This window comes from Dermacentor variabilis, chromosome 3, assembly GCF_050947875.1.
Source record: "Dermacentor variabilis isolate Ectoservices chromosome 3, ASM5094787v1, whole genome shotgun sequence".
Classification (NCBI taxonomy): Eukaryota; Metazoa; Arthropoda; class Arachnida; order Ixodida; family Ixodidae; genus Dermacentor; species Dermacentor variabilis.
Window position 1 is genome coordinate 204,641,349 of NC_134570.1, and position 13,981 is coordinate 204,655,329.

Sequence of the window (13,981 nt, forward strand, 5' to 3'; positions counted from 1 at the left end):
CTCTCTCACTCCTACGCACTGCTTTTCGAACAAATCCGAGCCAAAGGCGGAGGTTCAATGCGTCGCTACTACCATAATGTCGCATGTGGTAAAAATGACAAGGAAAGACATGCGGGGAGCCAAGACCGTAGCAGAGCAAGCAACGCCCTCCTTTCCCATCCAGCTTAAAAAGAGCAAGAAGGAGACCCCTGCACATGCTTGATCACATTACCACATGCTTACCTACGCAGCCCCCTTCCTCTTAGAGCATGCTTGCTCATGTTGCATGCTCAACTTCCCCCTCTTCCTTCCCCCCTAGTGCATCCTTGACCACGTTACCATGCACTCACATGTGCCCCCTTTCTAGCGCTCATTCGATCAGGTCATCTCCAACATGGGGCACGTGGGAAGATGCATGGTGCGCATCAAGCGACCATCCTTCTCAGCACAGAATGACAGAAGGCTGAGCTAGTTGGGAAGGATTCATTATGCAAAAAGGTGAGAGTGCAGACAGGACACAAGAGAAGTGGACAACACAAACGCCGTTCGTGTTGACCGGCATTTGTGTTGTCCACTTCTCTTCTCTTGTGTCCTGTCTGCCTGCCTCACCTTTTTGCATAATGAATTCTCAGCTCACCCTCACACATTTCCCCTTACACCCACAGCAAATGGCACACGAGCGAGAATCTTATTGCACTTCAATGTTCTATGGAACCTAGGCACCTTCCAGCACATGTCGTCACACACAGATGCAGGAAAGGTAAGACTTTCATCAATGCGAGCCCGGTGGCTGCTTTGGTTTTGTGCACTGTACTGCACAATTGATAGGGTGCTCACCTTAGTTTCAACTCTGTTTTATCTGAATAAATTTTCGGTTTCCTTGGAGTTAAAATTAATGATATTCTACTGTATAAAAATATCCTGAGTGTACCAAATGTCACAGTTCTTATCAACCAACACGGCGGAAGCCGCTCACATTATTGAGCTCTGGGAACACGTCAGTACTGACAATGACAGAGGTGGTGCTTTGATAATGGAGTTTCTGAGGGCAGATAGTGCTGCCTCGATCTGCTAAAAGATATTCGACAAGGCGATTGTTGTTGTGACAGACGGCAGGATTGGGCAATGGAGGCAATGAGATTGACAATAGCCCGTCTTCGACAAAGGCCCGAATATTCATGTAAAGTGCGCTCTCGTTCATCAAGTCGCTCATTGATTTCGCACATGCGAATGGATTGCCGTCAGTGTTCATGCTGCTGCTGGATGCGATGCTCCGCGGTTGTAAACGTGAAACTGCCTCAAAAGCAAGTTCAGATTTCTATTTCAGCGTGCCTCCCGCTTGAAATGCTGTTCAAAGGCCTAATAAACATTTTATTTTTCACAACCTACATTCTAAATTTCTATTCCCAGATGACAAATTTGGGTTCGGAGCTAGAAAGGTGTGTTCGGCAGCTTTTTTTTACAGCTGTGCAGATATAGCGATGATTGATTATAACGATAGGATTTTTCTTTTTTTTTATGTTTTTAAGGAGACTGCACTTTATGACAAGTAGATTATGTGTGTCAGACTTTCCAGAAAACCTTGTATATTATGCAGGTTTTTATGATTCTATTCATGGCAAAACCATTCATTTTTTCAACAGCAATGCCATAGACATATTGGCAAAAGCATATTGGTTGACACCACATCCGTGTTGACACGTCCCTTTTGATTACAGGAGCATTCCTTGCGATGGTATAGACTCCTCTAGCATAGCATTTAAGAGGTGTCAGAGATATGGTTGTTAGGCCACATCACTTCAGCTATACTCTTGAATGTTTATCATTGTTTCTTCTGTTCATAGTTGCAGCTTTCTCCTATGGGTGTGATGACCTTGAGCTCTACCATTCCTTCCCTCCCCGTTGTTGGCGCACAGTGATGGTTAAGTGAAGCGCCTTGCGACCATCGGTTTGCCTTCGTGTGCCCCCTTCTCCATGCAGTGCCTGAACCACGGGAGCAACGAAGTGAAGCAGCTGGTGGCCCAGACCGTGCAGTGGCTGTCGCGCAGCCTGGACAATGGCGTGCCCCCACAACTGCTGCGAACACTGGTGCCCCAACTGGTGAACGGAACCAAGGAGAAGAACACCATGGTGCGCGCCAACAGCGAGTACGCCCTGGTCGCCCTGCTCTACCTGCGCACCTCCACACAGGGGCTCGAGGTGGGTGCTTGCTCCTGACTGCATATACACTGTGTGGAACAAACTAAGTCGAAATTTACACAGTCTTGTGCAGTGCACACAAACTCCCACAACAGTAGCTTAATGTGTGATTTATATAATCTGTGTTTATGCACTTGTTTAGCTGCCATTTCTTTACAGGAAACCTTCTGCTGTTGCTCAGTGTGGATCTGGCATTCTGCTGCTGAAAACTAGGTTGCAGGTTTGTTCCCAGTCGCGGTGGCAGAACTTAAGGGGGGGGGGGGGGGTGCAGGCTTTTTAGGACCGAGAAATCGCGAAAAAAGATTTTTCACGTTTGTCATATTCGTAATTATTGGGTTCCCTTCCACCCATATCCAAAGTTTCGAGGCATTGAGACGCGTGGTATTTAATAAATTGTCAAATAAATGATCAAGCTCGACTTGGTTTCTCACGAAAACATTGCAAAAAGCGCCCATTTGCAGCTGCTGCATTTCGTAGCCATCCACCATTACGCGGCCATGTTGGCCTCGCTTGAAAGAGTAACCCTTCAGCTCTTTTTCCTGCTAAAAATTAGCCTTATGGGTTGCATCAATACAGACAAAAGTGCAAAAAAGTAAAAAAGGAATGCAAGCCCGTCATTGGCTGTTTGTCATCACGTGGCAAAACGGAGGCTTCTCATTGGCCTGCGCAGCATGTGCGATGTTCAGCTGCATGCACGCCCGTACTTCATTCGTGCATGCTGCCATTTTGGGAGCAGATAAAGACTTGTGCAAAAGTGTTATATGTCACCGTATTGAAAGTACTGCACCATCCACAAGGTTAGGAAATGCGTTAAAAGGCTAGCAAACTCAGTCGTTTCGCCGATGGATGTTAACATCAGGCAGTGACGTGCTATCGGAAGGAGAATCAGTAGACGAGACGATGGCTGGCTCAACAACGTCGGGCAAGTTTGCAATGCCCACTGCCGGCTCCCTTGCAAGTAGGAGCCAGGAACAGCGACGGAGAACTGATGCAGCATACCTCAGCAAGGATGATCACAATCAGCTCCAAGCAAAGGCGGCCAAAAAAATTGATTATTGTCTCTCTCGGCCACCGAGCGGAAGCTGCGGACGTTCGCAACGTGCTACGGCACAGACTTGTCGCCATTGGCCGTGACATATACTATCGTCGACATCGCTGCTGTCAATAAACTGCTTTGCAAGACTGCGTGACAGAAGTGTGGAGGGAGTGTTTCAATTGGCAGAGGTGCAATCATTACAGCATCGCGGTGCAACTGAGCCTGAAATGCGACTTTTGCTGTGGTTTGGAAACAAACGGAGTCACAGTGCATGTTAGGAATGGCAAAATCTAACCCATTTGAGATGAACATTCTTGTGGCCTGTGCTGTTCAATGTACCAGAAATGGGCAAATAGCGCTATCCTACAGAGGCCTGCAGCACAAGACATACCAAGGCCATTTGAAGGGAAGACTAAACCCAGCTGCAATGGAGCCTTGTGAAAGGGTGCTTGCTAACTCAGCTTCACCAGTAAAGGAACTTTACAAAGTGCTGAATTTCAGAAATATTGGAAATGTTGGACTTTGTTTCTGTGGCACCTGGATGACTGGAGGCCATCTTTCTTATATTGGTGTGAGTAATCGAGTTGTTTTCAGGATATGTGCTGAATTTCAGGGTATACCATCAAATTTCCGCCTAGGCTTCAAACATACCCCACCAAAGGAAGGTTCTGGGTACAGTGCGTGGAAAGCAAATCATCTGTGCCGAAAAAATGCTGATAGTAAATCGCGCCAGATGGAACCAGAGGCACTCGTTGCCCTCTTTTAGTTCTCTCGGTCATGCCATGGTTTTCACTGCACCACAATGCTTTGCGATGGAGACAGATTTTTCTGTGCACTCGAAGAGGCTAAAATGTATGGTTACATGGAAGTAGAGAAGGAAGACCATTAACCATGTGTAGAAGCGCATGAGCACTGCTCTTCGTGACCTCATCTAGAAGCACAAAACAGCGTGGTGAGAGTCTGAGCAGCAAAGGTCAACGGACCAGTGAGCTGGTTACAAAGCTCACCAGTTATTACAGCTGGGCACTGAAGTCTAATGTGGGCAACATAGATGGCATGCACAAAGCAATAATGTCAACCTACCATCACATATGTTCAACTGATCAGCACCCAAATCACAGCCTGTGCCCAAGTGGTGCCAACTCATGGTACAAACAGAATGCTGCTACTGCTAGGGAATCGCTTCCAAACACTGGAGCTTGCCAGGGCATATTAGTAAGGCACTCCTGCCTGTCAATGAACGACTTGCTGACAAAAAACTTGCAGCACTGCCGCAGAGGCAAGACACAAAATGTGAACGTGTCTCTGGAGTCTGTGACCTGGGGGGGTATTCTGTAAGAGTCCACCTAGTGGATTGCCCATTTCGGCTGCTGCTGATTCGATGCAGCTGTACGAATGAGGAGGAGACGAGCGGCCACAGCCAATCAGCAGTGACCTAAATGGACAGCCCACTAGGTGGATTCTTACAGAATACCTCCTCTGGTCCCTCATGCTGAAGACCAAACAGCCGAGCATAACCGGTTCCAGGCATAAAAAAAATCCGACGCTGCTACTTTCTGCATCCTAATAAATTCTAAATGATTTCTCATCTAAAACCGTAATTAAACTGCAGAAGAGTGCATTTGTCATTTCTTTTGCAGATTTCTATGAGCGACGTGACATTTATGCCTCACCATGGCATGAGCATCCTTATCAACCCACAATCTTGCTGAAACACCGCATTCACATGCTGGCTTCTTTTGGGCACAGTGCGTGGGCTTATCGCACCTGCTCAGAAGTGCGAATAATCTTGCTCAAGGTCACAAGTACAGTCAACGGCCGATTTTTCGGACCCTCTAGGGAACGTAAAAACATCCGAAAATTCAGGCAGTCCGAAAAAATGAATGCATGCAAAAAACCACACTTTTTTTTTTCTCGGATCTAGAGGTAAAGGGCGAAGTACCAATCTTCCGAAACCCTGCCAAAGCATCAATGAAGGTGCTATAAAAAGAGGCGCTCAAAAACTCTGTATGCAGCCGACTGCCTGTTTATTATGTACATTTGCATCGTCGGGCAGCCAGTGTTATTGCTGCAGTGGCTTGAAGAACTTGTTGATTGTTGTTTGGACGGCGTTCCGGTTGCATGCGATCATATTCGCCTCGATCTCAGCAAGGGTCATGTCAGCACTGTACAGCGATGAAAAAGTCAACAGTGCTCGCGTCAACTCGGCGCTTGTAGGTGGCGCAGGCATTGGCTTCTCATTTTCAACATCGGAGTCTTCTGAATCCCCCACAACCTGACGGACTATTCCCTCGTCAGTCAGTTCTTCACAGAAGTTGAGCTCATTGTCAGCGTCAACAAACTGTTCAAAAGTTGTTTCCGTGGATACGGTACTGCTTTCCACGCTTCGATGCCATCAGCGAGGACGACGAAGACGGAGTGGGGGCCATCGAAGGCAAGCGAAATCCTCAAGTTGCGAACAGTGGAGTTCGCTGGCAAGCGTCGAAGCACCTAGGCCTAGCATCGCAGAGCACAACCACACACCACGCTAGCTAAAACGTGGCCTGCGCAAACAAACGAAATAGCGCCGCTCCTGAAACTCCGCCGGAAGCGGAAGTGTGGCCATTTGCGGTGATGAACATAGCCAGCGTGGCCAGACCAAATCGGTGTGTGGCGGCTAGATTTGGCTAGTTGTGGTTCAAAGCGGTGATATGCTTCGACTGCAAGTCGATTTCCTTCGCAAGGGCGCTGCACGAGGAGCCAAAGGACCTTCCGTCACGTCAAAAAGTCCGGAAAATTGGACGCCGGGGGGGTTCAAGCGTTCGAAACTTCAGATCTCCTTATACAGTCGAACCCGGCTATATCGAACTCGCAAAAAAACGCCTATCAGTTCGATATAGAGCATAATTCGATATAAGCCTGCTAAATAATTGGATGTCATAAAAGCACATACCATTTATAAAATCACTTTATTAATTAAACTAGCTTAATTTCGCACGAAATAGTCCTGCATTTTCTTCTGCTTGGGCAATTTGGCTGCCTGCGACGCACGCACTTTTCCACATTAAGGAGTCGGAGCAGCTGAGGCCGCAACTTTCCACATTCGCGCAGAAGCACCGGACTATTGCGAGCGCACCAATCATTTCGGAGGATGTGAGACCGTCGTTGCTTTCCTCATTGTGCCCACTTTCACTTGTGCTCGGTACGATGTTGGCAATGTAGTCTTCGTTTTCGGGCTCTCCCGTGGTCGCGACACATCATTTGCGCTCACAGACTCATCCACCGTTGATTCGTCAACAGCTTCCGGAAATTCTGACAGTTCGCTCCAAACTTCGGCAACACTGGCAACGGCTTCGTCGCATTCATCAAAATTTACGGTCATCACCGAGCACGCGGAAGTCGGCACGGCTGAAGCAATTTCAGATTAACCACTCGTACACGGCCGTGCGTACGGGTCGGGCGCCACGGGCACCGGGTCGCGAGTTTGGACGCTTTAGCCCTAATCTCCCCCTTATTCTTCAAGATCGTGCCGAGAGTGCTCCTCGGAATCTTGTGCTCTGCGGGGACATCCGACTTCTCACCGCGTTCGACACGATTTATGATTGCGAGCTTCACGACGAAAGGCAAATTCTGCCGCTTCATCACGGCAACACTGTGGGAGAAGGCCTACAAGGCGCACACAAAAACAGCGAGACAACTCGCACTTTCGCCATCTTGCACGACGAGGGCACAAGAGCATCTGATTGGCTGTCTGAGCAAGCGCTGTAGGCGGGCCAGGATCATTTTTTGCAGGGGGGGGGGGGGGGTTGCCGACGGCTGAGGCAGCGCGGTCGGGCGCGGTCACGGTAGGGAGAGCGGTTGGATGGAGCCGCGCAGCCGGGTTTTCTCCGCCACCGCGAGGGAAAGCCAACTTCCGGGGGCACTTTCCGCCGCTTGACGTTCGATATATCGGGTGTCGCTGCTATTTTTGTTCGATGTAAGCGTAATTTTTGCGATATATACTCATTGTAACTATATCGTGTCCAGAAATTGTTCGATATATAGAATAATTCGATGTAAACGGGTTCGATATAGTCGGGTTTGACTGTACATTGATTCTATGGGGCTCGTGGCGGTGCCGCGAAGACGTCCGAAATATCAGGCATGTCCGAAAATTCAGTCATCGACTGTAATACTTCGTGACCACATTGATGTGTCACTGACAGCGTCCTAGATAAGAGAGAGAAAAAAAAGATTTCTGCTTCCAGCTTACCTCTGCTGTGTGAGGCCACAACAAAGCAGCGACAAGCACATGAGCAAGTGCGCGTAAGTGGTGATAGACAGAAACAAAAGGGGTGAGATAAGCAGAGGCTCAGCCCGGCACGACATCTGGCTCAGCTAGTGTGCTCCCTGTGGTTGAAAACGACTCTGCTGCCACTGCCCCGTTGATTTTTCACTGCTATTTTTGAAGTTGAGATTTAAAGATATGTGGAGTATGGCGCACAATTTTTTTTTTAACATGAGGGGTGAAAGACACATGGGTTGACACCGTGGCCAGAAAATAATTTCGACTTAACCTATATTTTAACATGTCAGAGTTCAGGTGAATGAGTGTTTACTGTACTGTATTTATTTGAGTACAGTCAATGAGCGATTATATGGACAGCAATAATTTGGACACGCTTGACTATTTGGAGAGTGACACAGCACCACTACTAGTCTTATGGACTTAATGTGTAAGGACGACTGATATTTCGGGCACCTTACAGTGCATAACGCAATAATTTGGACTCCGACTATATTATCGTGTGCTAATATGGCCACCGGGTCGATCAGAAGTAGAGATATTTCATTTTGAGACGTCGCCGGCCTTGTCTTTGGCTATGTCGTTGGTGCTCCACAAAACCGAAACTAGCAAAGCCTTGTCACTCTAGTAGTCGGCGATGAGAATTTGGTGCGTGCATTGACTGGTACTGGCATCTGTCAGCACACAGCAAACATGCATTGACAAACTTCGGCCATTTCGTTGGCCGATCACTATCGAAAGATACTTTCATTTACAGGCGGCAGTGTTTGTGCACTGTGGTGTGCTTGGCACTGTGCCAAGAATTGTGTCGCTCGCAAGTGCTGATGCGTGTTGCACTCTAGTAACGCAATATTGAAGGTATCTTTGAAAGTGACGATCCAAGCCCACCCTTTTTTGTGATATAAAGTCACTTATTATTGGGCGAATCTGTGATTTCAGACTCCCGATTATTCGGACGTTTACAGTCCCAATCAAGTCTGCATAATCAGTTGACAACTGTATAAAGCATTTCTCATCTAGCACTTTTATGTTAAATTTCTGTCCCTGGAACTTGTGTGCCAGCTTGTTGGGTTTGCTTACTCTTCGAGCAAGTCAGCAGCAGTGCCGTCTTTTCGTGATCTGGTTCTTAGACAGCACCAGGAATCCTAGCAATTAAAGATTACTGAGATGTGTGTTATTTGAGATGTTTTCTGTGTTAGATTGGGAATGAAGTAAAACTTCTGAGCCACATTGTCATTGGCCAGTTCTTGAACAGCAAAAATTCAGACATGCAATTATTCAGACATCTCAGATAAACACTAGCCCTATGCACAAATGTGTAACAATAATAATAATTTCGGACACATTAAGAGGAAGCTTTAGCTCGAGCCCAACTCCGATGGCGCCTATTCAAACACATCTAAAATGCTTTTCTGAGATAACCACTAGGCCGATTTTAAAAATTTGTTGCATTTGAGATAAAAAGTTAAGTACTAGTGACTGTTAGAAGCAAAGTTTCAATTTAGGGTCTGAATTTCATTAATGGAATTTTAAAAAATTGGTTGATTTGAAAAAAATAGAAGCGCATAGTTTACAAATTCGTAGCTCTTCACCAAGAGCAGATATCGCAGTTCTGTAAACTGCATCCATTAGAGCATCCAAAGCAGGCAGGTTTGATATGCATAAATTTCGTATCGCGTTTGAATATATCAATTTTGTCCGCGTTAGAACAACTATTAGGTGCAGTGTACAGAATTGTGATATTGTTTTTCATTGCTGAGTTAGCGTTGTAAACTTAATCAATTCGTTTCCTGAAAATTTACAATTTTTGACAATTTTTATTAATGACCTAAATAAAAATTTGCAATCAACTTAAAAGGAATACAATTGGTTTTATTGATGTTTCCAGTAGCAATGAGCAATCAACCAAACCAGGCAAGACACCTTGCACTAATGTTAGTTGTGTATTGCGATGTGCAAGCCATATGTATTGCTAAGAGGGCAAAACAACACAGAGATGGAACTCAACACCACAGTGCTCTAGCATTGTGCTAATGCATTGTACAGTATTCTAGCATCTTACATGTAATATCCCAACAGGGGCCTTTCTTTTTTTAAGGGTCAATAAATTATGATGATGATGATGATGATTGGCTTTAGCAATTCACTACCAACTAGCCCAAGCATCTACTCTTGCTAAATCTCATTCGAATGGGTACTTATACTTGGTCTGTGCTATATAAAGTGTAGATAATCTTTAAAAGGAGAGGTGCTTCTCAAAACTTTTTTTTATTACTTGCACTTGAGGTTTCAAAATTCAGCCAATTATAGAGTTTTCTATGCAGATTTCAAATATTTCATGACTTTTTGTGTAGCTGTTATAGTGTTTGAGTTATGCGATGCACAATGGTAAAAGATAGTCATCTTTGTGAGCACTTCTTTATGTACTAAATTTTTACAAAAAGCATTGTGCTGTAGCTTGTTTAGCTCTTTGTAGATGACCAAGGGCTGATATGTAACCAAACAGCATGTACAATTACTAGAACTATGCAAAAAGATTAGAGCATTTCAACTAATCTTTTTTTCCCTCGAATAACCTGCTACAATGAAACCTCGTTAAACCGTAGTTGGCCAGAGCTCGGAAAAGTACGTACTAAACGGTGGTACTGTTTAACCGAAATAGCATGAGATCGACCACTTACCTGTCAAAAACGGAACTCAGAGAAAGTGCGATGAAAGGGGGGGAAAACATGCAGTATTTATTCACTTTGCATGACAAAAGTGTTATTTTCGTTTGATGCCGCGGCAGCCTAGCAGCGATGGCTGCGGCCTTAAACTTACTGAAGCTGCGAGGCAGCTTTTCAGCCAGCCCCCTCTTCTTGGCAAACACTCACATGGCAGATTCCTTGTTGGCATTATGTATTCTCCGTTCACTCACACGGTAGCGCTGCAGAAGTTGTGAGGCGCCTTTTCCATTACGGGTAGCTGTTCTCGTCGCGACAATTGCATTCATGAGGCTGACGTAACGCACAGCTTCTGCCACTGTCAGGCCTGAACCACCCCTGCTGTCGCTTTCTGTGTCGTCCTTATCGCTGTCACTAGCCAACACTTCAGCAACAACAGAGGCAACGAAGGCGAAAAGTTGGTCCTCGTAGCCGACATCCCTTCACGGTCGCAGCATCACTGTCGAGCAACTTCTTTGCATTCCAGATGCCACACACCATAGTCAACAGCTGGTCCCTGTTGCGTGCCAGCGCCGACTTCTTCGTGTCACGTTCGATAGCATAAACGATGTCTCATTTTTCTTCTATGCTGAGCATCCGGCGTCCTTTTTATCCGAGCTTCGGCATGACGCGAGGCCTCGCATGCACGGCACCACAACGCTCTCTGGCACGCCGCCGAGATGATGTTGATGTGGCTTCACGCGCGAACACACAAGGCGCTTTGAGGCCGTTGTGCCGATCTCTGAGGCTTGTTCTTCTGCCGGGCCACCTGATGGAGACGATGCACCGCCGTGTTTGCGCAACTAAAAGTGGAAACACTATGTGTTAACCGATATGTACGCAATAAGCTGGTACGGTTTATGCGGATACAAAACACATTATGTTCAATGGACGCTGAGTTGGGTATTTGACTTAACTACTTTTAAAAAGAAACTAGTGTTTAAGCGAGTACGGTTTAACAAGGTTTTACTGTACGTTTGCTACTACTGCTGGGAGATATTGCAATTTCAACTAGGTATCAGCACTGTACATACCTTCAAGAGTATTTACATGTGTACTTGTTTATCTTTATCAAGCGACCATGTTTCACCGCCTAACAAATGTTATCGCACAGCACAGGACGTGCCCGCATGTATCTGAAGTTTCTGGAATGTTATCGATGGTTCCTCCCGCTGTCTGTCACCGAACCTCGTGTAATCTGATTGCATGTATGCGCGACACGAACAGTGTAGAACTCTGTGGAAGACACGCGGGTCCCAGCGATTACTCTGGAACATCCGACGACTGATGCATAAAAGCCAATGCGCTTGACCTGCTGATCAGATGTCCGACGATCGCAGACTGTGTTCGCCGCTATCGTTGTGCTTTAAGTGTAGCCTGTTTTTGTGGGCACAGGTTCGCCCAATAAAAGTTAGTTTTGTCTTTCACAGTATTGCTACTGTGTTCTTTAACATCACTACCACATGACAGTATGTATGCCAAATTTCGTTAGTGTAAGACAACTCTAAATGTACGAGGTTACTTTCATGTGATTGCAAAAAAAAATTTGTTGAAGTTTCCTAATGTTTTTTCATAGTTGCAGTAATTGTAGATGCTGGTTGAATATATATTGGCACTTAGCAGTCTACAAAGAGCTAAATAAGCTACAGAACAAAGCTTTTTACAAAAAACATATTACACAATAAAATTCCCACAATATCACTATTTTGCAAATTGTGTAAGACATAACTCAAGAACTATAGTGGCTACACAGAAACTAATCACATATTCGAAATCTGCTTGTAATGCTCTCTAAGTAGGTGGATTTTCAAATCTCTAGTATAAATATTTAAAAAATGTTTTTCGAGGAGCGTCTCCCCTTAAGTGTAATTGGTCAGCATGAAAACAACTGCTCTAGTTTTGCTCGGTACTGTACGGTGGTGCTCACTTCATAACACAACAGTGCAATCCTCCATTTAGCTGGCATAAGTGCAGACCGAGAGCGCTACTCCACCTTATGTCAGCTTTTGTACTTTCAATTGGCACACTTAATCCACTCTTTGATCAGATGAAGTTGCCTGCGCAATGTGGTCTGTTGAAAGTGTCAAATAATGAGCTAAAATTGGTATATAACAAGATACAGTGCAACCATGTGTCCACATGTCCATGTCCACATGTCCATGTGTCCCCTATTGTGCTCGCAGGAGTGCCTAGCGGTACTTGACCCAGGGGCGAGGGAGTCCCTACAGGATGTGTACACAAAGGTGCTGCGCAAGGTGGCCTCCCATCCAGAGCCGAAGGAGGAAGACCTCGATGATGGAGTTCTCTCCTGATCGTCTCCCTTGTCCTTCCCTCCCCAGTCCTCTTCCCTCAACAATGCACAGATTAAAAAAGAAAGGATGTGTGTAAAGTTTTATTTCAGCCTTGATTTGTAGTGTTCCCATTTGGCGTCTGTACACTTTGTGACCATTGTGGTAGACAGCGGTGGCCATTCTACCACCAGCGTCAGTGTAACATTTGTGGTACTAAGTGCCACTGCACTTAGAACCACAGATGTCATACTTTGATTTAATATACGATACAGCAAACACTATTGCACGTGGCTCTTTATTACAAGCTTCACTGATAATTTTATGTTGTCATGACGCACTAGACATTCTATCGTGTGCGGCATCTGCACCCGTGTTGCACTGTGTGAAGCGCACACTGTTTGCAGCTCTTGTTTACATGAAGGTGCGTCATGTAGTGCACCGAAATAATGATTGATTAATTGGGTTTAACATCCCAAGGCAACACAGAAGCTATGAGAAATTATTTAATGGAGGACTCCAGAATATGTTGGTCACTTGCGGCCACTTCATTCCATGGGCTCCCACTGCCTACGCAACTTATTCATGAACAATTCGACAAGCGAACACATGAAGGAAGGAAATCAACCCAGATAATACTGCTTGTATGTCACTCTCTGCAGATAAAAAAAGGAGTAAAGGAAAGCATTATTATTGAATTGATAATGATGAACTAATGAATACATATACGTATGTGCATACACAAAACTTGATTACATATATGGGTTTGTTTCAACGTTTTACATCTGTCAATTGCTGATGTCCACTTTTTTGGTTGTTTACCCAAATATGTTAGTCGATTATTCAAAAAAGAAATTGGGCAGTGGGGGGGGGGTTCGAGCTTTATGCGAGTGCAATGATTAAATGGATAATTACAATATATCTTGGTACACAAGAAGACCACCTACTGGAAATTACGTGTCTCAAAACTTCCCCGGGCGTCTGAACACGTGGAATTCGGTTTGTTGTGCACGGCTTGAAATGCAGCAATCCGCACTTTACGTTGCAGTTAGGGAAATAAAGGCTCGCTCGCTGTTTGCTGCTAATATCCTATCATTCAACCAGCGTCACATAAAATAGGGCAAACAGTACTTTGCGAAATGCATCGCACCTCACCGCGTGGGGAAAGCAAGTTTCCAGATACCGTCGTGCGAACCTGGGAACTAGCAGGGGGTGAGGGCAAGTTCTGTGTGCACTTCGAAAGCGCTTCCACAGTCACCTGTGAAAAAAAGTGAGCACACAGGCAATTCGTGGCTTCTTCAATTAGCTGCAATTCTCCCTTGCGCAATGGCACAGTAGCCTAACCTGCTAGCCATCTGGCCTGCAATCATGATGCACCATGCACGGCTCCTTCCTTCTCTCTTTCTTTTTCTCCCAGCGAAGCTGTTAGAACCACGTTGAAGGTCTGGTTGCAGACACATGTGCTTGAAGGAATGTGGGGTATAGCGCTGTGACTAGAGTCAAACACTCAAAT

General features: G+C 45.6%; 1 protein-coding gene across 1 annotated transcript in view; it reads left to right on the plus strand.

Annotated features, from left to right (window-relative positions):
* The window catches only part of l(3)80Fj (lethal (3) 80Fj), a 413,275-nt gene extending 400,700 nt beyond the window's left edge, over window positions 1-12,575 (plus strand). Inside the window, exons 53-54 of the mRNA XM_075686799.1 lie at window positions 1,960-2,178; window positions 12,364-12,575. Of these exons, the coding sequence (XP_075542914.1) occupies window positions 1,960-2,178; window positions 12,364-12,492 (348 nt within the window). The 3' untranslated portion in view covers window positions 12,493-12,575. The remainder of the gene's footprint in view (window positions 1-1,959; window positions 2,179-12,363) is intronic.
* The last annotated feature ends 1,406 nt before the right edge of the window (window positions 12,576-13,981 follow it).